Here is a 26300-nt window from a genome sequence, read left to right as displayed (position 1 = left end):
GCTCTTCTCTTCAGCGGGGTACTCTACCAGCCCAACCAGTAGGAATCCATGCTGTGTCCTGTGCGTTATGATCATGTAATTCCCGGGAGCCTAATGGATCCTTCCAGTTCAAAAACGCTGACTGTAACCTCCAGAGTTTACAGGCAAGGCTTTGAAGGAAAGTACTCCGTGCGCCAACTAAAATACGTGACAATTCTCTCAAAAATCCATGGATGGATGTATCATTAAAAAAAAAAAAAAAAAACCAAAAAACCCCCAAAAAACAGTTATGATAATTGGGATGTTTTTTCCTTCTTAAGCATTTATTTATCAAAAAATGCTATTGGGCATTAAAGGGCAAAAGCCGACAAAACGAGAAACAGTGATCACCTCACCAAGTCAAACAAGCCTCTGTAAGCCTTGGCAAGCATCTGCCATCTTTGAAATGCAGAGGACAGAAAGAGGGACAAGGTGGTTCCAGGGGGTCACCTTCTGATGGTTCTAAGTTTGCCCCTCGCTCCACATGCATTTTGTTGTTCTGTAATCAGTTTAGGACATTCACTGGTGGCCAGGGGGACACATTATAACATGAAACTCAGAAGCAGGGCAATGATCTCCTTCTGAACTGAAAAAAAAAAAAAAAAAAAAGCAGCTTCCTAAGACATCAGCGCCATGTATGAAAAGACTGCACGGCCTTGCACTTTTTCACCAAGAAAACTTGAAAAATGTGATGTCCATGTGTTAGTGCTTGAACTCCATTCTTACGGCATTAGTAGTGCTTACAGTTATTTTCTACAGAATCATGTGTGTAATCTCAAACATGTGTCAGGCTATGTGTTCCCTATTTACCAATTATTTAATTAGCTGTGTTTGTTCTTTGAGATATAGGCAATGTAATATTTCTTTATTTCCTGCATTTCAGAATGAGTGAGTATATGCCAAATATTTTCAAAAGTCTACAGATGTATCCTATTAATCCATACTGTTTGTTAGGGAAGTTTCACTAACATCAGAAGAGAAATCTTCTCTTCTTGTTATACAGACATGCTGCTATCCCTGACTTCTACCACACTCTGAAAATCAATCCAAAGCCCAAGAAAATTAAAGTGGGAAGAAACGTGAGCCACTCGACACCATGCAATACCAAGACTTTATTATCCTATTTAAATTTTCCCCTGTATTTTAATGTAAGAAATCACAGGACATCTTATTTTAAGAAAGAACATTCTAGAATGCTCCCCCTTAACATAATCCTAAAGTAATAACTGCACTTATGCAAGTTAATAAAGGTCTGTTCTTCCAAAAAGCTGAATTAACATGTCTACTTATTTCCCGAGAAGATTATAAAGCTTTCTGACATTCTGCTAATAGATTTTGACAAGTATACCCATGATTATGTAATAATCTATGTAATAAAATTATTCTTAAAAACTTTTTTCTGGGCTCCAGAAATCTCTTACTTTCTCTTTTAAAATTATGGCTCTTTTAATATTGTAGAGACCCTCCCTCTACTTCAACAGGGCTTTGTGGTCCATATAACAAGTTCATTCCATCTTTAGTGTGTGGTTGAGCCTGTTAGCACGCAGAAGTCACCTACTGCTCCATAGCTGCCCAGACCCAATGAAGAAGGACAGCAGACATTCCTGTCATCCACAGGCTAATGATGAGTCAACCATCTTAAATAGAGCAAATCTCAGTCCCACTGGGATTTGTGGCCATGCTGACCACAGCTCATGAAGAATGACTATTCCATCTCAAAATATCTCTTTCTTCCCAAGTTGTGGTGCCTTGCTCCCAGAAAGACTGTTTTGTACATCATTCAGCACAGAATTTTTTTCAAATAATGCCCAAGTATGTTTTCCTCAAGTCAAGCTTTTGCTCCACCTTTATACCTTCCTAAAAAAGAAAATTACTCAAACCACAAGTAGACAGGAAATCTGCCGTGTAAGAGGATGAATGACCGGTCATCCTTCTTTATAACGAGACCTCATGACTACAGAAAGGGGCTTTCCATTTGTCAAACCACATTGAAGTGAAATATGCTTTTCTCACCCTTTCAGTTCTGCACTTCTTTCTTTCTTCTTGTTTTTCAAATCTGCCAAAACTGCATTGATAGCTAACCCAACTTCCCCATGTGACCTCTGTCCATTCCTCTCCAAGGTCAAACTGATGCAACACATTTGTAGAAGCTTTGTTATGAAAAGTTACGAAAATGGAAACTCTTGTAAATTTGCTTCTTAGTGAGACATGATAGCAATGGGCTGCGAAGGTGGCTCATCTCAAGTGTGAAATATATTATTGAATAAGCAGGGAGTGTATTATTTAGGCAGAATTATATTTGCAACATTTCAAAGCACATTTCTTCCCTCTCATCAAAAACTTTGCCACATAAGTGATTCACACCACTTTCCCAACTCCCATGAACTCTCTAAAGAAAATGAAAAACTGCAGAGAGCTAAAGGGAATAAACAGTAGGATTATTCTGTCACACATTCTTCTCTCTAAAGCATACAGTTAATGTTCCCATCAGGGACCTGCGGCAAGAGATCCTGAGGCCAAACAAGTTGTCAGGCTGAGCTAGGACCAGGGTAGTGGCGACCAGTGGAGGCTGAGGTTTTATTAAGACCCTAGAACGTCAGGCTGTGTGATTCTTCTGCATTAACAAATTTGCTTCTTCCCCTCTGAAAGACTCAACGATGCCACATTCTCCAGGAGGTGAAGCCATCTAGCTATTAATAATCACCCATGAATATCACAGGAGCTAGTCTTTGGAAGACTGTGGTATGTCATGGTTAAGAGCCTAGCACGGTTGACTGGATTTGGGAAGGGGTCAATAACTACTGGTAAGAGCTAACTTGCCCCCCATCTCACTAAGTCATCAGTGGTTTGTCTTATAAAAGTTCACTCTGCTCACTGTTGGAGAGTGTGAGAAGCAAGATAGTTTTGGCCTAGTTCAACCTTTGTTCAGTCTAATAACTCACAATGAACCAAGTAGCCAAATATCAGTTTCTTGTGACCCCCCCAAAAAAGAAGAAAAAAAAGTGATTATGGACAAGCCAATGACTATTTCTGTTTGGTTCATGTATTTTCATGCAGCTATGTGACAAATACTCATTGCCTGCTCGCTGCTCAATGATAAGAAAAAAGAGGTCCTGTATTCTTAAACCCTGACCTTGCTTGTTGGCATCAGAATCACCATTTCTATGACTCACCCATTATACTGTCGGTCCCGTTGGCGGGAGGCGTGCAGGAAGAGGAGCTGTAATGGTTTGTGCCACTGCGGTGGAAAGTGGACATCGGAGGAAGACTGGAATTGATGTCTGCTGAGGAGTGTGATGGATAGCTCTGCAGCAAGAAGGGGAAGAAAAAAAAAAGCCACATTCAACCATGAACTATTTAGTGGGTTAGGATTCTAATACTCCTTTTGGAACTCTTCATTTTGCAATGGAGACAGCCCTTCGAATTTCAAAATATCCAAGAATACATCTTGCTTAGAACTGACAGATTTCATTTTTCAAATAAGAAAATACAAAGACACATAGTTGGTTTGGGCTTGCATCAAATGTAGAGGAATACAATGGCCATCACGGACAGTGAGAAATGATCACAATCTCTAAATTTAAAAATTATCACTTCAAAGTACCTCTGAGGTGTCAGCAACATAAAAGACCATCTCTACTATTACTTTTTTGTATGAACTATTGATCAAGTAAGAAAGAGTCCATGATACAATGAATAAAACAGTATTGTGACCCATGGGATGGACACGGGTCAACTTTTGGACTAAATGGCAAAGAGTAGCCAGTCTCAAATCCTCTGCCTGTACAACTGGACCACCTTTCTGAACTCAAGCAAGAACAGAAGGGTACATGGAAAACTTCTAAAAAGTAAAGACGATTAACTATCTCTCTAAAGCATCGTATGTAAAGCCTTAAATCAACAACCATACTGAATTAAATTGGAATGACTCAACTGAGAAAGGCTAATGTGAGCTCTTTCTTTATGTGTCTTCTTCATTAGTAATCTACCAGATACCTATGAAAAAAGAACATCTTCATAGAATCATTTGTTTTAATGTTTTGTCTTGAGTTCAATTATTATCCTTGTGGCCCAAAGAAGCTGCTTTTCTTGGGGGTATATCACAGTGCCTGTAAAGTGGCAATCCGTCTGCTTGGGAATGAGCAGATCACCAACAGGGACACAGTTATTTACCAAAACACATCAAGCTAGTTACTTTTCCAAGACAAAAAAGTAACTTAAAAAGTTATTCTCATAGGTATTTGAATGTGTTATAGACATGTAAAGGAAAACTATTTTAGCTGAACTCTATTTTTTCTTATGGGTAATATATTAATCAGCCACGGATATTCAATTAAAAATAGAGATTGAATATGACGCTAAAAGTCAGGGGTGCTTAAAGCCCAGGCACTTATTCGTAGGAGGGAAACGCCAGTGTCTTGATATTTCTGTATTAATTTTGTGAGGTCCATCTTGGGTCCTACCTCTTCTTTTAGTAATCCTTCCTACTTCCAACTCTTGCACAATCTCTTCCGTCTGAATTCCTAATGCACTCACAGTCTGTGCTGTGCCATTTAACACTTAATTATATGCTGCCTTTCCTTGCTTTCTCTTTCAAGTGCATTTCCACCTAGACTGTAAACTCTTTAAGGGGAGGGAAGAGAGCTTACACCTCTGCATCTCACAACTTACGGCTGAGTGCTGAACACATCATTATCTTATATTCTCAATGAACAACTGGTTATCGGTTGGCATTTAATAAATAGTGGATTGAAATACCACTTATTTGAAAGAGATTTAAACAGTCTAGGCAATGAACCTACGTTAGATCTGCCAATGACCTGATGGATGTCTTTGACAATGTGACCTCTACGCATTAAACCAGTCCAAATGAAAGGTCAACATCAGTGAAAAAGTTGAGATGATACCCTTACATCTTTCCCACTTCCCAAGAAGGCTTTTCAAACTTTTTAATTTCATGGACCTCTGTGCTTCACCAAAAAACTCCTTAGGCCACCTGTTAAACTCATTCCTACTTGCCCCAAGCAGCCCACGAACTTTTCTCCAAACAAGGACAGAACGGGCCCATTGCATGGTACAGCTAACCCAAAACACTGGATAAGCCACGGAGCACCAAACTTAGAACCACTATTTCTGCTTGACAGCTAAACACCGTAACAAAGTCGAGAAAAAGAAACTGAACATTGAAGAAAGAAGGAAACTGAAAGGAAGAAACGGTTTGCACTCATTTCTACACAATGCTTTTCTGTGCTGAGTTTCTGAAGAACAGGGAAACTGTATAAATCAGTCCCAGATAGGCAAAAATCAAAACAGAGGAAAGAATTTTGAAAAATATTTAAATGACTATATAATCACAGGGTCGAATGGGAAAAAGATTTCCACGTTGGGGAGGATTTCTAATCACTTTAAACAGGGAGAAAAATGGGCAGTAAGTCAGGATTTAACAGACAGAGGGTTAATACTGAGTTTGGAGAATGATAAGAAAAGTTCTTCCCCATCGATTTTAATAGGGAAACGAACACAATCTATGTAAATCAGTTATTTTTAGAGACTCACAGAAAATGGGATGCTGAAAAAAATTAATGAGATTTATTATTATTTATTATTATAAATTATAATTTATTATGATATATTTATTAATTTATTTCCATATACAAGGAAAAGTATCCTGAAAACTACTATCACTCAGATATAATAAATACACTGCAGAGCCTATCACTGATGTGTGAAGTATGTCTCTTGTAGAGTATTTAGGGACCCACAATGAGAGGTCTCTTTTGCCTCTCTACCTCCGGCTATTGCTACTGTCTGCCTGCTTGTTACATGTAGAAAGGGGAGACTGAGAAAGCATAATGGCTTTACATGCCCACTATTGAAATATTTTTACTTATGATGCCCAATTACACCATATCTGTAGCCCAACAGACAGAATAAGTATTGAACATGTTTCTGTTAGTGATGCTTCGATCAACCCATGGGTTGATAATTCAAAGACTGGAAAATATAATCATTGGTGGCACATACTAAGAATAAAGTCATGCTCTGAGCTCAGGCAAATTTTATAACCTTGGCACTATTACTCTTTTATGCCAGGTAACTGTTTGCTGTGGGGCTCTCTCCTACATCTTACAGCATGCCTACCAGCATCCCCGCCTTCTACATGCTAGATTCCAGTGACACCTACAGCTGAAACACCCAAAAATGTCTTCAGACATTCCCAAGTGTTCCCTCACGGGGTAAAATCCCACCTGGTTGAGAATCACCAGGGTAAGTGTTTATGTTACAAAAACTTCAGAACTCTTTTATATTAAAATTCCAGATTCCTAGGACTATTTCACTCTGTGGGGCAAAGACCATGCCTAAACCATGCCAGACGGAGGTCTCTATCCTATTTCTAAACATAACTCTGCCAAGTCAATCCAACCTTAAATCTTCTACAGCAACCCATTCCAAAGTTTAACCACAAACTCCATTCTTCCGAGTGATTCTGTATGTGTATCTGTGACATAGTAGCGATTAGCTGTGGGATTGTGTTGTAGAAACTGAAGCTGTAAAGGGGATTTAAAGAATCGAAACTGGTGACTTGACAGTTGCTACTGGAATGTGTGGATTTGAAGCTTTACAATTACACATTCTAGCACAACGAAGGCAATAATGTTTCTAAAATGTTGTACCTTCAGAGACAATACTAATTTGGCCAAATTATACCCAATGATACAAGGAAAACGCTCTTCTTTTTCTCAAACTATTCTTTTGTTCTTTGTGAGACTGGCCAAAAGCTATAGATGAAAATTGGGAGCAACTAGCATTATTTTCAATGAAAGGACACTAAGCTCCTACTGCGCACTCCAATTATTCTCAATCAGTGTCAGACTCCTCAAAGGCATTTCAGCGAGAGATTTCCAAATGGTTAATACTGAAATTACAATGATTACTAGATATAATAATCTAACAGTTTCCCTATCAGTGAGAAAATTCATTAGGATACATTACCAGAGACCCCATTCATTTATCATTTTTTAAAAACAAACCCTTAATCTCTAAGATCTGCTAAATAATCATATTAAGAATAAAAATGCCATGCTCGGTGTTGGATAAATGACATTTCAAATATAGCATCAGATACAACCTGTTGGGTTATTCCTTCAAAAGGATCTTTCTCCCTGGTTGATAATATTGTATTGGTTTTTAAGGTTTTCAGCAAATTTTTTTCTGAAAGTAATGTAGTTGGTTTCCTTTTTTAAATTACACTTCTTATGCATTCGAGCACACTTTAAAGATACCTCCGCCCATGCAGTGAATTTGATTGGGATAAAATCAAACCACCTACATCAAAATTCTACAGTATGATAAGGAAAGGAAGAAAGAACAAAAATAAATGTCAAATGAACAACTCTTAGAAGGACTGACATTCCATGTTATGTTAGTATACTGCCAAAATCCTTTAGTTGTAATCAAAATTTTCCTTGCTCATAGGACAGATGTAGTTTTGATCATGAGTTCCTTAGAGAAGTGGAAAATGATGATGGGGAAATAAAGATGTTGGCCAAGAAGAAATTCTAGTATAATAATAGTTGATATTTCTCTAAGCTTTCACTCTAATACCTCCAAGTAGGAGGTGGGAGAAGATAAAACGTGCCAGTAAATCATTTGCTATTTACTGAAGATGTGCTGAAATTAGAGATAGGTGGATTTACACAGTCAAACTTGGCAGATGATAGAAAAAGGCCAATTCTATCTCCACTATTTTTGCCTCTTGTGAACAGATAGGCTAACTGACCATGGTGTCTCTATCACCAGGACTCACTAGATAAGTATCTTTCAAGGAGATCAGAGACTGTACCTTCTGGAATATTTATGTTGCCAGAACACAACATAAGTCACCTTTTCTCTGTCTCTAGTGTTTGAACCAAAGAGGAAAGATCACAGAAGCCCAGAAAGTACTATTTCCTATCGCAGAGCAGAGAAAGACACGTGAACCTGAGTTTTAGGAGAACAAGGGGCAATTTCGAGATGTATAGTGACCCAGCACCACGAAGGACCACTGGATTTATTCAGACTCTTTTTCGTATTTGTAGGATTATAGCTCCATACATTTTTAAAGTTATAGGACTGCACAAGGGACTTAGTGCCATCTTACCTGCATCTCAAGCCTAACTCAGGGTCTCCTGTAATGCTCAACTCAAGTTCCTAAGTGGATTCTGGGCTGTGGGAGTTTTGAGGCTGGAAAAGCTCGGATGAGCTCCTTCTTCCAAGATAAAGGGACCCGCTAGGATGGATGAGTTTAGGCAATGGGCAAAGTGAGCCCTTCAGGAATACAACAAGATAATGTTCTGCAGTTCGGCAGTTTTCAACTGAGTAAGGCAATGGAACATCACATTAGCAGTAACGTGGAATTATAGCTAAACCACTGAAAAGTGGGAATCTGATCTATGATCTACCAGAAAGCTCCTGGTCGCTGTGACTAGTGGCGTGTATGGGAAACAGGAACTCTTTCCTTTGGGTGTGGCACCACGGGTCAAAGCTGTCACTAGGGACAGAAGCCGGTAAGAGGAAGTGGAAATGCACATGGGAGATGCCGGCCACCTACTCTCAGTCTACTGACTGCCACTCTGCTCCCTGCAGTATACGCTTCAAAACTACGGAAAGTAAACAAATAAATGACAAGGATCCATCATAGCTGAAATTGTGCAACTCAAATACAGCATATATTTATGTCCAAAGGAGGCTAACAGTGTCATATAAGAAAGCATGGAACAAAACACCATGAAGTTCAATGCCAAAGAAAAGCCACAAGGGCTTCCAAAGATGATCTGTTCTGTCTTTGGTCTCAGAAACAAGAGAACTCTAAGAATGATGGGTTATACCGTTTCTATATTCATGACAGAGTCCTGTGTACATGCACGGGAAGGCGGAGAATGGGATTTCGGAAACTAGCTGTGTTATCCCCAGAACCATGTAAATCTGCCTTACCAAGCGTTCGTGCGGATGCAGGCTACAGTAGCTGCTAGACTGTGGAATATGAGAAGAACTGCCCAACATTCCTCCGTAGCCAGGCTGATTCATCCCACTGGAGGAGCTCCAAGGGTCACTGCTGTGATGGCCATCTGTAAAGGACAAAGAAAACCATGACTTTTCGGAGGCATTCAGCCTTGCCCTACAGAATAGGGTTTTTTCATATACTTGAAAATGGCTACCCGTTGTGCATTCATCTTTGTGCTGTTTTGCTGATTACATCAGAAGACAGTCATCCTTCTTTTTCCCCCGAGTGGCTCTATATTGCCAACAAATGTAAATATTTACCATAGGCAGCGTTCTTAGTAAAAATTCAGCTATAAACGGACAGAACACATTTCTATGTAGAATTATGTCAAGTCAGCCAGGTAAACAATACTAAAGAAAACGCTTCTTCTAAAAGTCCCCTGACCTCCTTTTCAATGAAAACAAACAGTTAAATGTTCCTAAATTTTGTGATGAAAATAAAATACTTAACATATTATAGAGTTAACAAGTTTACAAGTTTTTTAAATGCAGATAAAGAGATAAGAATGAAAAAGAACATCTCAGATTTTTTTTAAAGATCAAATTTCCTTTTTATTACGTACATGGTAGAATTAAAGTTGAAATTACATTATAATTTATAGGGAATGTGAGTCTCAGATATATATAGTTCTGAGTTTTCTTTCTTAACATTCGCTTTCTGGTGCATAGTCCTATTGCTACTTTAAGCCTTCAGTAGCCATTGAAAGGGCACACGTATCATAAGGTAGATGTTATACCGGGGACAATTTTAAGAGGTTCTAGATTTTATAAAACTCTATGTTAAAAAGAGGTTTAAAATGATGTGGATATTATATGAAGTACCCTTCAGTTTTAAGTTAATCTTTGTTAATACCATATTAAAAACATTTTCATAGATTCTTTTTCTTCTCTGGGTCTATTGGCCTAGAAGTTACTCTTAGGGATCACTGATGTTTGGTTTGGGTTTCTCAAAACAAAGGTGGTTGGTGGGGGTGGGGTGGGTGGGCATCTATGTCATTGCTGAAGTCAAATTTGCCCTTGTTTCAATAGTTCTACCAAAATTATTGAATGCCAGCTAAAAATCCAGATAATCAGTGGGTATTCACAGTACAGCAGGCACTGCCTCCTTGAAAATAAGATTATTTTCACCATCTATGTTACATAATAAAGGCCTTTTGAAAATTTTGGCAATAGGCAAGTTAAATCCAACACTATATACCACAAAGTTGTCCCCCCCCCCACCCCCCGAGCTTTTAAATCCAGAAGTTAGAATTCCAAAAACTGGAATAGTTTCAGGACAGGGAGGAATGATCAATAGATTTCTTTAAAAAAAAAAAAAAAGTCCTATCTGAGATTCTGACCCCTTAAGAGTTTTAATCAGAAGACAGAAATTCAAGTGAAAAATGAGGTCACATGGCACTAAGTTTAAAATAGGCTCCTGAAAGTCTCCCAGGATCTTTCACCCAAACTGCATGTTCTTTATAAGACCTGAATTCTCAGAGCACCAGGCACCCATTACTGAGGGAAGCCGGTGTGAGGGGGGATCACAAGGTACTGTTTCCTCATGGGAAAACAGAGGACTTTCTAGAAGATATTATTCATGCACTTAAGATGTAGCTTTCAGGTTGTAGAAGTGTAGATGTCACCTTAACTCCAAAGACAAAGTTAAGGCCCTAACATTTCAAAGAGATGGCATTAATGACAAATAAATTGGGAATATATATCATTGAATAAGAGTCTCCTGAAACATTCTGACCACATGGTGCACTATATGGAAATACATTTAGGATTTGTTAACACAGAACACTCTACTCAATGCAGACTTATAAAAATACGTACTTTACATAAATTATGCTTTTCACAGTAAATTAATATTTATCATATCCCATGATCTTGGCATAATGTTGTTTTGAAAGAATAGAATTAGATGTGTGCAAATTAATTGTGCTCATCATAAATGTCAACTCAAAAAAATTTTGTTTTGCCTTTTTGGGTATTCATATGCAGAAAAGCACGTTTGTTCCCCATATTCTGCGTGGTCTACTGTGGTTGCAGATCCCTCTGTTTTCTGTCTTCCTCTACCTGACCTCCCATGCGGTGTGCACAGTTGAAGCAAGCACCTTCCTGAAGGCAGGTAGAAGAAATCTATCCTGTCAATATTTTCCGTGAAAATCTGCTGTGAATGGTGAGTCCTTGAATTGACAATCTCGATAAGCACCAGTAGAACAGCTGCTCTGACTGGTCGTCAAAGAGGGGGGGGCAAGTGGCCACTGTGCCTTTTGTCACAGCCCAGGATGCCCTCAAGCGACATACCCTGCTGGGTCCCTTTGTGAGTTACACCTAGGACAGGTCACAAAGAAAGATACAGGGCCCTTATGAACATGAGCTCTATTATGCGTGGAACAAATTCTATCCATTCCTGGGAGACCCATTTGATTCAATTTTATAGATTTTCCATGGAATTTCACATGTGAACCAGCAACCTGGAAAACTTATACTCTGAAGGGCAAGAAAATCAGTTCCTTTTAATCAGAATGACTTTGAGTATGTCCACTGCAAGATAAATGAGACACCAGGCTGCTCCCCGGTTCCTTGCTGCTCCAAGGGTGCTCCCCCTTCCCATGCCATGGCCCTTCCTGGAGCAGCACGAAAAGGAAATCCCAGGGCACGTGGTTAAGGCACTCTCAAAAAAGGTTTTCGCACCCAGGCAAAAGGAGGTAAAAGGTCTGCATACAGGTACAGGAATTCGTGGTAAATTCCATGTCTATATTTCAGAGTATTAACTTGGCAACAAGATCATCCTATTTTGACAATACATGGCACAGGGTTATCAGGGATGAAGCCCCAGGTGCAATCTCTGGACAGTCTGTTCTTCCACGCAGCTGGTATCATTCTAACTATTCAGTCACTTCCAAGCAGCAGAAAGGAACCAGCTACCAGTGGCAAGACTGTAAGCTCAGAGGTACATCCAGGTACATTTCATTAAATAAATTCCATGATTAAAAGAATAAATACACCTCACCTACTGTGAAACTGTCATTTTCTCCATTTGTCTTGGACTAAAGCTGGGTCTTTCACTCTAAATCGATTAGCATGTTTGGGTGGAGATTCCATTGTGTAATGAAATAATATTCTAGACTAGAGATAGGACGCTTCATCTTAAATGAAGTTCTTGTTCTTACTTATAAATTAATAAGTGGCTAAAATTTTTATATGAAGTTATACATAAGGACAATTTGTTCCCAGTTGGCTAAATCCAGGATGCTCAAAATACACACTGAACCAAAACACTTCTAAAAATACACACACGTTTTTCTTGGGGAGAGAAGAGGCAGAAATGATCTGTCATAGAAGACCATCCCCCCAAGAAGTGTCAGTTCTCAGTGAAGTCAACCAGTTTAATCTTAACTCATCATTGCTCAAGGGGCTTTGATTTGAAAAAAAAAAAAAAAATAGGTCTTTGTCGAGTTTTAATTAATTGATGAATTTTTAATGAATTCAATTCCTAAGAAGGGCATGACCTTCAATATTCTCCACTTGCCTAATATTCCATTTGTTGAGGATCAGTTCAGCAGTCTTTTGCCCCATACACGACCTGAAAAGACCCAGGGAGATTCTGCCCAGTGGATTTCCCCGCAGAAGTGGCAGCATCTTACCCTGCATGAAGAAGGAGCTAGGGAAAGTGCTGGCTGCTGGTTTCGAGGAAGGGTAGCCTGGCGAGTCCCTATTGTAGTCGGCAGTGCTTGCTGATGGAGCATAAACCTGAGAAAGGAGAGACAATTTAGTGTTGCTTGCTGCATTGACCAAAGCACCTCAAGGTCCATTACGTGTTAAGAAGCAGGCACAAAATGCTACATTTCCATGTCCGTTCCAAATCTGACCAAACCCTACAACACTACCCCTTTCAGAACACAGAAAAGCAAAAAACAACAACAAAAATGCTGAGTAGATTTGTGTGACTGGAAGACCAGGGGCGGGGGATATTTTCCAGTTGTAGGCAAGAATACTGCAAATTATGTCTAGTTAAATATATTATATAATACCCATAGGCTTGTCCTAGCCAAGCATCTTTTTTTTTTTTTTTTTAAACAAAGATGGCCTCTGAGGTCATGAAAGGTGCAAACAGAAGGGCATGCATTAAGCCTCTCCCTTTTACTCTACCTTTCAATTAAAATGTTCACATCTGAGAGAAAGAGACAGAGACAGAGAAAACGAATGCGCTATCCAGACCCCAGAAAGTGACAAATACATCTTGGAATATTAAATTCCCATAGTGTCAGCTTTTTGCAGAGATGCATGAAAAGGAAATGCATTAAAAGCCCAGATCTACATAGACCACCAACAATCGGTATGTACACAGGAAGCGGGGGGAGCACCCCTTTATAGTTCTTATTACATTTGTGTGTGCAATAAACTTAAAAAAGTGTGCCAAAATCCTAATTTATGAAACATTCGTTTACTAATACTCATGAGACTTGGGGAACCAGTCCTTTATAAAAATAGCCTGTGTATTTTCTTGTTTATGTTTCCTCTAAAGGAGGCAGCATAGTCGAAAAGCATAAATTCATAAGGTATAGTTTAACTTTAATTGGTTTCCCCCCCCTTGCCTTTCCTGCTAAATATAATTTTTTCAAATCCCTATTTTCTTTTGCTCCGAAAGTTCCTCTCTCCAGATGGTCGGAGAGACTGAAACACTGTCACCCTCTTGATGAAAATGGATACCTTCCTGCCTCCATTTTGAAGCAGGCAGCGGCTCACAAAATTGGCAGTGAGCCTACAGTGATATTCTCAGGTCACAGTAAAAGAAAGAGAAATTCACCAATAAAAAGGCAACTGCAGAGTTACCAAAAAATACTCCCATTTTTTTTTAACAGAGCACCGAATAAACACCCTCAGAAAAATTATATAATTGCTCTCAGAACACCATGAATCACAAACTAAGCATTAATACAAGGTTTAGGATTTCACAAAGGATAGGTCCACAGAGACAGATGTGGGAAAATATGCATACACATACATACATCAAATAAATGCTACATGTGCCCCACAGTGCCCTTGAAAATTGGGAGGTCCTGGAGACGGAACAAAACAAAAACAAACCAGAAGAATCCAGGCACACGTTAGAAAACAAGGGTTTTCTGCAGTCAAGGAGGGAGACAAGCCCCTATTTCGTGGGCTATATTTCATTTTATCTTGTAATTCTCCTTGAATTTTCAATATATAAATGTCTATTTGCTTCTGTTTCCACAGGGCTTACAAGAAGGAAGACATCTTTTTTAAGCCTCTTTAAGAGACAAAGAATAAACCTTAAGCCAGGAAATCTCCAAACAAATCAATATCCTTAAAGTTTTGTCAGGCAAAACCCAGTATTTTCTTGAGAACTATATACAGCTAATAAACAGTTAGTTCAGAAAATACTACTGGATGTATTTAGAGAAGGTCTTGAGAGTAGGCTAAAAACATGAAATAAACATTACTGTCTAGGAAAATGGGAAATTGAAAATTAGAATATCTCATTCGATACAGCTACTCTACCTACCACCATGTACCTACGGTCTGGGCTACTAGCCGGACAGCGATTTGGGACAGCTGGTATTAACACAAGCTAAGTGTACTATGTGTCAGTCCCAAATTTTAGAGATCAGCATATTTACTATAAAGCTGAAAATAAACTCTGACCCATATTATGAAATCACTTTATATTTTAAAACGATTTGAGTAAGTTCTTTAGGATAATATGTAGTTTAATTTTAATTATACTCTACGACAATATCTTTTTTTTTAATTTTTATTTATTTATTTGAGAGAGAGATCGTGACAGAGAGCATGAGAGGCGAGAAGATCAGAGGGAGAAGCAGACTCCCCATGGAACTGGGAGCCTGATGGGGGACTCGATCCCGGGACTCTGGACCGTGACCTGAGCCAAAGGCGGTTGCTTAACCAACTGAGCCACCCAGGCGCTCCTCTATGACAATATCTTTAAATATGCCTATGATTACGTCAATAGGATCTGAGAGCACCTAACAAGGTTCACCTTTTTCCCCCAATGTTGGCAGAATTACTTGATATTTCTTTCGGGAGAAAAGGATAAATCTTTGGTAATTCTGCCCACGTACAAGGAGGCTCTTGGACTATGAATTACGATCAAACTCAAAGATCTGAGAGTAAGATCACTCATCCCAAATCCGTAGGCACCACCTGCATAACAAATATCTATGGGCTTACAAAGTTTTTAGGATATATTATACTATATACTTTCTATTTTTCTGGTGTTATGGTCAAATGAACACTTTTTAGATAACAGGAAAGTCTTATTATCAAGAAATAGGCCACGTTTATAGAAAAAAGGCAATTTCTGCATATTTTACAAATTTTCATTATACTGTAAATTTATGGATCAGGTAAAATGTTATTCTCTTTCCATTTAACATAGTCCATCTTTCCCATCACAAAAGTTATTTTTAAGGTGAGCAGCCTACAGAATTATTTATAGAAATGTAATCCATGAACAGAACTATTATACTTTTTAAAAAGATTTTATTTTTAAGAACTCTCTACTTCCAATATGGGACTCAAACTCAAAACCCTGAGATCAAGAGTCATACGCTCTATCGATTGAGCCAGCCAGGCACCCCTATCCTTTTTAAAAATAGAAGGAATTAAAAAATTTATTTGGTTCAGCTCCCCCCTCATTTTAATTATAAGGAATTCAAAAATGGAATGGTGAAAGCCACCATTCAAGATTTGCAATTTGTGGGGCGCCTGGGTGGCTCAGTTGGTTAAGCAACCACCTTCGGCTCAGGTCACGGTCCCGGAGTCCTGGGATCGAGTCCCACATCACGCTCCCAGCTCCATGGGGAGTCTGCTTCTCCCTCTGACCTTCTCGCCTCTCATGCTCTCTCTCATTGTCTCTCTCTCAAATAAATAAAAATAAAAATCTTTAAAAAAAAAAATTTGCAATTTGCCTGACATACACAACAAGCAGTTGCTCTTTCTTTAAAGATAGTGGTGGAGATGTAAGATGATATTTACGAAAACAGACTGATCATAACATTCATCCTTCACTTTATCCTTAATGTTTTCATCTCTAATAACCTGGATGACCAGCAAGCTGCGTTGTTATTTTTCACTTCAGTCAACTCTTTTGCCAATTTCTCCATGAAAAGACTCTAAAGTATGGGTTTCAATAATGTATTTAATCGAGATACTAAATTCAATAAGAAAAGCTCACATCCAATTAGTTTTGATTATTACTATTTTAGGTAACTAGAAAGATGACAAGTATTTGTTAACTAAAATAGTTTTTTATTTAACAGGACAATGATAAACATCCCAGATATCTCCAAATAGTTGGAGTCATTTTAGTGACTAATCTTAAAATATCAGGCCAGTGAAAAATGAAAGAAAAGTCCCAAACTCTAGTTCAGTGTACTGAAGTGACCCTACCTCTGAAACATGAGAAGAAGTCTAAAGGGAAACAAAGATCTATACTTAGTTTTTCTCTGATAAGGTAGCTTAGATCAAGGTGACTTTTGCATTCTTATTCCTCTCACTAGAGAAACCAAAGAAGGGTGAAATTTTTGTTGCAGAATTGGAAATGAGGAAACTTGGCCAAAGCTCATAGGCTACTGCTCTTTACATGAACTGCTTGTGGAACAAACGATTCATGGGGAGCTAATAGCAAAGTATGGTTGATGCCCAAATTTAGCACCATTATCTTTTCTCTTACATTTCAAAATCATAAATATAGAAATTCTGAGTTTAACCAATCTCTCCAGATAACACCAAAACCCTGAACTAATAAAAAAATTAAAAATACATTTTTCATTTTATATATTAAATGTTTGTTGTAATCTGAGAAGAATTACTCTATTACGTTAGCTGTTCCATCCAATGTTCCTGGTTCTCCTTTGCTTAGTCATCAGAGAAATAATATAATACCTTCTTTTAAATAGAATCTCTGCCTATTAGGCCAGAAGAAAACCAAGCAAATCTGCAAAATGAAAGGAGCAGAATGCATATTCTACCTTTCCCCTTGATGTTCTCATTTTTATCTGTCTTGGCAGATCAGTTTCACTTATGAAGATTTCAAAAATAACAATGAGCCAATTGTTTAGGGTCTCTTGTAGAGTAGCTTTCGTGCAAGGAGCTCTACACACTCTACTTCTGGTTTTCCTAAGGGTCATACAAGATGGTTATTATGAATAGCATCATTCCTATTTCACAGGGCTGAAGTATAGTAGAGAGATCAATTGCATTGGTCCAGACCAGCTTGGGTGTGACTGCAAGTTTCACCATTCATCAGTTAGACAACCTTGCACCTGTTCCTTTAACCTGTCTGGCCTCCAGATTCCTACCTGTAAGATGGAATGGCAGAGCCTGCTATGCATAGTTCTTATGAGAATAAAGGTATGTTGTGTATCAAACTACTAGAAGAGTACGTGGCACGTATCAAGCATGCAAAAAAAAAAAAAAAGCCAAAACAAAACAAACAAACAAAAAAACAAAATAATATCAGACAATAGGGTTAATCTTGTGCTGCTACTGTTTTTATTATTTGAAAAAATGCGACTCAGAAACGTTAACCCACCTTTTCTACATTAACCATTAATCTAGTGGTGAAGGCAGCATTTAAGTGGGTCATCAGAGTCTATATTCTTTCCATAAAAAGCAATTCCTTGCTCTTAACAAGCTATCAACACAAGGCTGTACTTTGACCACGGTTTAGAGAAATATTCTTATGGGGATTTCATTATCACTTTTTAAGAAAATAAAATGTGATAAGACATGTTCATAGTAAAACCAATCTGTAGTAATGTTACTTGCTTCCTCAAGTGGGGAGCTAAGCTCTGAGGGGACAAAGAGAAGTGGCTACAGGTCCTGTGTCACGAGGTATGGAACTGAGGGAGGCTGGATGGTAACTAGTAGGATACACGATTCACCTTTAACATTCCTTACCATTACTACCCCTTTGGGATTCTGCAAGTACCATCGGAGTATAGAATTTGCAAAGAGAAAAAGTTCAGACTAACTGGAACATTGTAGTCAAGACTTTCAGACTCTTAAAGAGAGTTGCTGTATGCTCCACGATGGGTGGAAAATAACAAAGCTAAATTATGCCTCTGGTGCCCATGTGCTAGCAAGGCTCACTTAGTCGTTTAGACCTCGGCAGATTTCACAAATATTCTAAACTATGACAGGAAAACAGTCAAATGCCAAGCATTCACAAAGGTAGGCATATGCTTTGATGCTTCCCAGCATCAATTGGGGGAAAAGTATTTGGAGGGGATCAGCAATGGGGCTGGACCCTCAACTCTGAAAATTTTTGTTTGAAAGACGTGGGTTCTAGTAAGAGAAATGAAGGGCTCAGGGGCAGTGATACCTCCATATTCAGAAGAGTGAGTATGGACCCTATAATTGGGCGATGTAACCATCGCCAACTGACCCACAAAGAGGAGGTAGATGTACTTAAAAGAGGCAATCTCCAGAGAATTCAGAAAAAGACTTGGCGTCATAGCAGAAATGACCCAGCTCTGGAAGCAGACCAGCTGGGTTCCAATTCCAGCTCTCACAAGTAATTGTGAGCTGGCTGGTGATATTGCGAGTCTTCGTTTTCTCACTTGTGAAACAAGGTTAATCTTTTTGTGAGTGTTAGAGATCCTACGTGTCAAGTGTAATTCTTAATCAGTTGTGGGCACTCTGTAAATGGTAGTATTACTCACATCTTGTTGTAAGTGCTAGTCAGGACTTATAGCTACTTTTAAAAGTGTTTGGAATGGGGCTATCCAGTCAAGTAGCCATTACTAATATATAGTTATTTGAATTAAACATAATTAAAGTTACATAAAGTTTAAATATCCATTCCCTTAGTCACACTAGATACAGTAACCAAGTGCTCAATGGTCATATGCGGCCACTGGCTACCATACTGCATAGCACCAACATAGAACTTTCCCACTACGGCAGAAAGTTCTGTTGGAAGCACCGGCCTAGAGTCGTGCTTGTCTGTAAAAAGTCCTACTGAGCCGTGTATGTCACCCTCTGTTAGAGCAGCTATGACAATAATGCCAGCTCATTTGAGATTTGATATTCCCTTTAGGCTGCAAAAGCAAGAACTCTTTTGGCGGACGAGTCGGAGAGGCAATTTCTAGGTATCCCTAGTCCCTAGCATACAGCTGGTGTTAATAAATGTTGATGCTACTGAAGGGTAGGACATTTAGTTTTATTTATTATGTTTAGAGTTCCTTGTACTGTGACATATTTTTTGAAGTCCTTTTACAACCATCTGCCAAAATTCCCGCAAATTGTACCAAGTGGAACACGAGGCAAGAGTGTCTGTGACTCTGGGTTTCTGGAGATGGAGGAAGCAAAAGGAATCCTTCAACTGCAATTTTGTCCTTGGCCCCTCGTGTCTTTGGCAAAGGAATTATAGTTCGATGTGGTGTGATCACTTTTTCTAGATGATAAAAGTTGAACAGATGTTTAAGTTTTTCTGATCATGTGTTTTCACATTATTGGTAATTGGGTCCCTCTATTCTACTCTCACTTCATTTTTATTACTTTTTCTTTTCCTTTTTTTAATCTTTTTTATATGACTTCTTCACAGATGCTCCTTTCTCTTTTCATGCTACTTTTCCACCTGCTGCCTCTGTCCTGCTTTTTGGCATCATATTTTTAAAGCTCAAGTGCTTGCGATCTTACTTTACAAATGAGCAAAGGAAGAGTTTAATGGACTTACCCAAGGGCCTGGACCCCTGATTTTGTATCCAGTCCTCTTGGCACTCTCCTTTCTAAAAAGTCTTTTTAAAACTTTATAACTTAAATATTCTAATGGGCAGTAAAATGGCATAAAAGGTTAATAAACAGATTCAAGTAACAGAGTTGAGTAAGTTATTATAAGGTTTAAAGGCAGTTAATAATGTTCAAGGGCATAGAACAGTCAGGCAGTAAATAATCTGAGAGTGCAAAAAACCAAAACCAACAGGAAACTCCAGGAATAAAAATTATTCACCTGGTGTATTCCATACACCATTCTCCATACAGTGGATTCAAGTAAAGGAATGTTTTTTAGTGATAGAAAAATCCTACTTCATTTCCAGGTGATGGTTGAAGAAGAATTTGCATTATTGTCACCTAAATAGGAAATCTTTTTAGAGATAACATATAAATGTCTGAAGTATACTGAAAAACTGATGGATATTTAATTATAAATGGAAAATTTCAAAGGTCGTAGGCTATTGAAATCATGAAGCCTATACAGGAATTAACCAAATAGTTCTAAATGCCCTAAAATCACTTCTGGTAAGAAGGTTCCCACCCCCAAACTCTCTTTATAGGTAGTCTGGAAAAAAAAAATCACAATTATCTAAACATGTATAAAATGTAGCATTAGTGTATATGATATTCCTATTTTTCCCACTAAGAAGCAATTACCTGAGTTCACTCTGCTCTATTCATCACAAAAATATGTATATGATCCCCCTAAAAGAAATCCCTTAAGTATATAATATATATATTTTTAATATTTCATGTATTTATTTTGAGAGAGAGCACACCAGCGTGCATGCACATGTGCACAAGTAGGAGTGGGGGAGGGTCAGAGGACGAGGGGGAGAGAGAGAATCTTAAGCAGGCTCTACGCTCAGCGCAGAGCTTGATGTGGAGCTTGATCTCATGACCCTGAGATCATGACCGAAGCCGAAATTAAGAGACAGACGCTTAACCGACTGAGCTACCCAAGCGCCCCCAGTATGTAATATATTTATTTAGACCACATCACTTTGAGCACACATCCATGCGCCCCCATCACAAACATCACATGCATTTTTCCACTCTTCTAAAGAATCAGCTCAGTTTTGATGACCTGTACATGATCAGAGCAGTACAGGAAATCTGAAGCTACATCCTGTAAAGGAACTAGAGACAAGAGTTTTACTCTTCTCAGCCACCAAACTTCCTTCTCTGTGTGAAGAAGTAGTAAAATTGTAAAAGTTTTCACTCCCTTCTTTGTTCGTATCTTTACCGATCAAATTCTGTAATGGGCAGACATCACAAAGTCCCCAAACACAACAACAGGAAGGAGAAGAAGGGCGTTGAGTGATGCTTAAGGGATCGGGCCCCAGAGCTGGGGAAGCAGGCGCAGGTGGTGGACTGCAGGTAACGCATTTCTCTAGAAGTGCACCCAACCTATGGCAAGATCAGCGATTACGCAGCGAAAAGGTGAGCTGGTCCCATTATTATGTGCCTCCTGCATGCAAGCTCCCCAGGCGCTATGAAAAACTTGGTGCTCTTTATGGACGGGCAGCCCACATTGTTCTTTCCTCAAATAAAAAGGTCAGGATAATTCTTGTGTTTTTTTATACAGCTGGCTATAGTGGATTTTTCAAATCCCCCAATCAAATGTCAAACCCTAAAACTAAAATGAGTCCAGGTAGCCTTTGAGATGTATAAAAATTTACAAGGGAGAAAAAAAAAAAAAAAACCCTGCTTCGATTTTTTAAAGAAGCACTAAGAAGTACTAATAGTTGTACAATAATATTATTGTAATTTAAATCTACACAGTATCCTGTTATTTTAGAAAGATTTTCAATGTGTTATCATTGCAAACCTAAGACAGTAAAACAAATAGGAGAGGTATGATGGAGCTTAGGCTACTGTGATATCACAGGTGTACTGTGATATAGAACATTTGAGACTTTTAGTTGTTTTCACATATTATCCTACAACCATCTCAGTGATGCGTGCACAGAGTTGCCAATTAGAAACAAAGAAAGGAAGTCATGTATTATGGTATCATCACTTAATGCTCTCTAGAAGCAAAAAAGGACCTGGTCCCAATGCCTGCCAGCCTCAAGCTCTTGTCACCCCTGGTATGACAAAAATCATGACAAAGATAAAAAACAGATAACACTTGACTTAGGACATGCCAGACACTATTCCATGAAAAAAAAAAAAAAAGTACATATACTCACTTTGTACACTCAAAGTGTTGTTTGATTATTGAAACAGTTTTATAAATAAGGACTCTAAGAGAGACATTATATAACTCACTCAAAGCCACACAGCTTGTTAAGTGGCGCACTGGGCACATTGCGTAGGTTTGTTTCAGAGTTTGAGCTGTAACCACGATTCTACAACATTATCTCTTAATAGCTAAGAATTCTCTCCAGGGTGTTCGTGGACTCCTACCGACACCCAGCTCTGTGAATCCAGGGCCTCGTACATCCACGCCCTGACCTTCTAGCAGCCAGGTGGCTGAGAGTGCCGCGTCCATCCTTCTTGTTCAATAATACTGATATCGGAAAGAAGGCGAGTGACCTGCTGTGGGTTACGGGGGCACTTAGTGGTGAAACCAGACCCAGGCCTCAAAACCAAGACACTCAACTGATAAAAAGCACCCCATTACAACGTCGAGCATTCCAGTTTAGTTAGTATAGTTTAGTTAATATAGTTCCATCTACGTGTACTAGCCTCTGGCTCCAAATACTTCTTTTTATTTTTACACCTGCATTTCTCTTGCTCTTGGCACAACGTCAGCAGACGCTGAATGTTTGCTATTACTTTCAACGTGGTGTATCACAGGAATGCCCACTGCCAACATTCTGAGTACCTTGGCCCTGGCTGAGAATGCCTTAAACTGATTAAGTTACACCTGGCTAAAGATCTCTTGAAACACTTAATTGCATAAAATTTGGTCCAGGTGAAACCCGACTTCTTCCTGGTTGCATTCCTTCAGTTACTTACTCACGTGGGACTTGGTCTCACAGGCTCAGGACCCTCGTAGACGCAACTGTTAAGTGCATCACAATTCTTTAATATATTCCAAACACCTAACCAATTTGTTTCTAAGCTTTTATTTATTGAATGCTCATCAGAATTTAAAGGTACTGTTAAGAAGAACACGACTTTCAATTTCTATCAGTTACGATACCTAGTTATTTTAACCCTTAACCGGATGTAACTGAAGGACTTCGATCTCTGCCCCATAACATCAAATTCATGATTGTTCATTATTTCTAACAGATCATATCCCATCTCAACAGAATTGACTACCACCAACCACAGAAACAACAAGATTTAACCAATATTATAAAAATATGTGCAACTGTGTGTGTGTATGTATTTGAATGAATACAAGAGACACGCCAAACTAAGGATAACATCATAAAATAGAGAGAAACATTCATTGTTCTGCCAGAACAGATTTTAGTGCTCTTCTCTATGTTTGAGGGCTGAGCTTGTGTGAGGAGGTGGAGACAGTGACCTATGATGGCCCATACTTTCTAAGAGTATTCTCCACCCTTTCCCCTTTGAGCCCAAGGCCAATAGGTTGATGCCTGAAGTCTAGAGTTGACATCCTTCAATGGACGTTAATAAGCTTGTCTTTTAAGAGGGATCTAAGCTCAAATAATTTTGGATTCCATTGGAATGAACATATAACTTCAATGCTGCAGACCTTTGTCATGAATATTACCATGAGGGATAAAATCCTACGTCCCTGGAAAAACCTTCACAGTCACAAACCCACTTTTCAACATACCTCCAATCATCAGAAAATGTTATCTTCTGCCGGGAGCTATTACAATTCAACATGATGAGGTCTCAGATCTTTTCTCAAGAAGTACTTTTTAGAAAGAATGAGAGAAAAAGTGAAGGGGGCAGAAGGGGTCAGGGGGGCTTTACAAGAAGGAGAAGAACCACCAAAGAAAAACACTGACTATGTTATAGTTTGACCTTGCACAACCTAAACGTGCTATTCCTATTCCTCTAATCCAGGGTCTTCAGGACTGCCTGTGTGCATAATGAGCACAGAGGGCCAGAGAGCCTAAGTCAACATTCCTTCCCAGGAAGCCAGAAGAATTAGAGAGAAAACTGTGTCAGACCAAAGCTGAATGACCCTTTCAAAAGCAGAGACATAAGCAAGAAGAAAAAAAAAAAAAAAAGATAGTAAGACCAAGGTTCTAACTGATATTGCAAAGACAAGAAGAATGATCAAAGAAACAGTTCGCCAAGGGGGATATGTACTTCTCTAGACACCTTCTTCGCCATGAACTTAACAGTACAAAAGGAAATTTGGTCTTATTCTATAATTAGTCATCATAAAAAGTTCATATCTTTGTAATGTTTTAAATTATAAAGACTTTTTGGGACATTGGTGGCTCAGTCTGTTAAACATCTGCCTTCAGCTCAGGTCACGATTCCGGGGTCCTGGGATGGAGCCCTGCATTGGGTTCCTGCTCAGCAGGGAGCCTGCTTCCCCCTCCGTCCCACCACCCGACTTGTGCGGTCTCTACTGTACACATGCTCTCTCCCTCAAATAAATAAAATCTTAAAAAAAAAAAAAATTCTGTCTCCATCATCTTAAGAATAATTTTGAGATAGATTATCTATCCAAGCAGTCGCCCACCTCAGCCATCTTACATAGTAGGAGACAAAAGCTGAGAGAGCTTTTACAGGACTGGATGGGGACAGGAGGTGGTTGGCTATGATCTACGTTGGTTTTTTTCATTCCAAATCCCAAGTCAGAATTGTTAGCACTTGATCAGAATGTCCTTCCAAATCACCTATGGTCTAAGGAATCCAGAGAGCTAATTTTTTATATTAGTAAATGCTATCTACTACTGTCAACTAGAGTTAAAGATGAACTCTATGCTGTGGTTTGCAGCATCGAGCTTAACATCTGATGCTTCAAACAGATGTCATCATCTTCTGCTTACTGAAAGTGTTGTTATGAATAGTGAGTTTCCAATTTGGTGAAGTTCTGAACAGGAATCCTCGCCATGGTACACTGTACATTCATGACCCCAACCTCCCTTTCACAGAGGTGGAAAAAATCGCAAATTGTCTTTCTTCTGCCAAAACATATGGCCCTAACTCCTTTCAACTGAAAACAAAAGCATGAAACAATTACCAAATATAAGACTGTGGCACAGACGGCAATGAAAAGAAAAAAGTATATGAATTTTCAATATCTCTGTCTAACCAGCCACCTCCTTATCAGTTATCCATTCAAGGACCTGCCCCTCTCTCACGCGCAGGGCACTTTCAGGTAAAATCAGTCAGCGATATTCACTGATGTGAACAGAGATTTTAGCTAGCACAAGGCTAGGGGCTTTGGTATATTTAAAAAAAAAAAAAAGGTCTCTAGAATTGTCATCAGGACCCAGTTGGGAGACCTCAGATATACAATAAGCAACTTGAAGACATATGTAAACGAGTAGTATTTGTACAAAATGTTTATGCCAAAGAAATGTAAAGAGAATTATCCAAGGTTACTCAAAGACTTCTCTTTTTTTGAAGATTTTATTTATTTATTTGACAGAGATCACAAGTAGGCAGAGAGGCAGGCAGAGAGAGAGGAGGAAGCAGGCTCCCTGTTGAGCGGAGAGCCCGATGTGGGGCTCGATCCCAGGACCCTGGGATCATGACCTGAGCCAAAGGCAGAGTCTTTAAACCACCGAGCCACCCAGGCGCCCCTATTCAAAGACTTCTTGAGGGCGTATGGGCTTAATAAAGAAGGGAAATAATATTCCTTAAAGGGAACTGGGCAGTAGAAGAACAAATTACCACCAATAAGCAGTTCCTCTTCAGGAACATTTAAAATATTAAAGGGCGCCCGGGTGGCTCAGTCGGTTAAGCGTCAGACTTTGTTTTGGCTCAGTCATGACCTCAGAGTCATGAGATCTAGCTCTGCATTGGGCGCCAGGCTCAGTGGGGAGTCTGCCTCTCCCTCTCTCTCTGTCCCTTGTGCGTGCTTGCGTTCTCTCTCTCTCTCACTCAAAAAAATATATAATTAAGTTGACTTTCTCTAATATTTGAATTTCAGACACTTTTCTCATCTGATCTAATTTTTCTTAATTTTAAAGATACATGGTTTAAAGATCTGTGGCTACCTCAAATATTTTTCTGGACTAACAAGGGTATAAATAAAGACAAACAACAGTAATTACTTTGACAATAAAAATTACAGAAAGAATGTTCCTTTGATGTTTATCTAAGAAATGAAACCTTTGATACCTAAATTACTTCATTCAATAAATTTGAATCTTCAAAACTAGAAATGTAAAATCCAGATGATTGCTTAATATTACGATAAAGGAAGCAGTTTAAAATTCTCAATGTTGATGAAATTAATGAGGGAATTTTTTACAAGAAGAGGAATTTTGCATAATAAAAGGCCCCGAATTGATTTTTGACTTTTTTTCTTCCTTGATAAATTATTATCTAAGTGAGAACTTAAGAGAAATACAGAGAAATGTTAA

General features: G+C 38.8%; 1 protein-coding gene across 28 annotated transcripts in view; it reads right to left on the bottom strand.

The window, feature by feature from the left end:
• The window catches only part of TCF4 (transcription factor 4), a 351743-nt gene that overhangs the window by 42661 nt on the left and 282782 nt on the right, over window positions 1–26300 (bottom strand). For all 28 annotated transcript variants that reach the window (XM_082699639.1, XM_082699615.1, XM_082699616.1 and 25 more), the window contains 3 exons: window positions 12696–12801; window positions 8992–9125; window positions 3192–3324 (listed from right to left, as the gene is read on the bottom strand). In XM_082699639.1, coding sequence (XP_082555765.1) covers window positions 3192–3324; window positions 8992–9125; window positions 12696–12801 — 373 coding nt within the window. The remainder of the gene's footprint in view (window positions 1–3191; window positions 3325–8991; window positions 9126–12695; window positions 12802–26300) is intronic.

This window comes from Mustela nivalis (assembly GCF_964662115.1).
Source record: "Mustela nivalis genome assembly, chromosome: 14".
NCBI lineage: Eukaryota > Metazoa > Chordata > Mammalia > Carnivora > Mustelidae > Mustela > Mustela nivalis.
The sequence above is the reverse complement of the archived record's forward strand: the minus strand, read 5'-3'. Positions and strand labels throughout refer to the sequence as shown.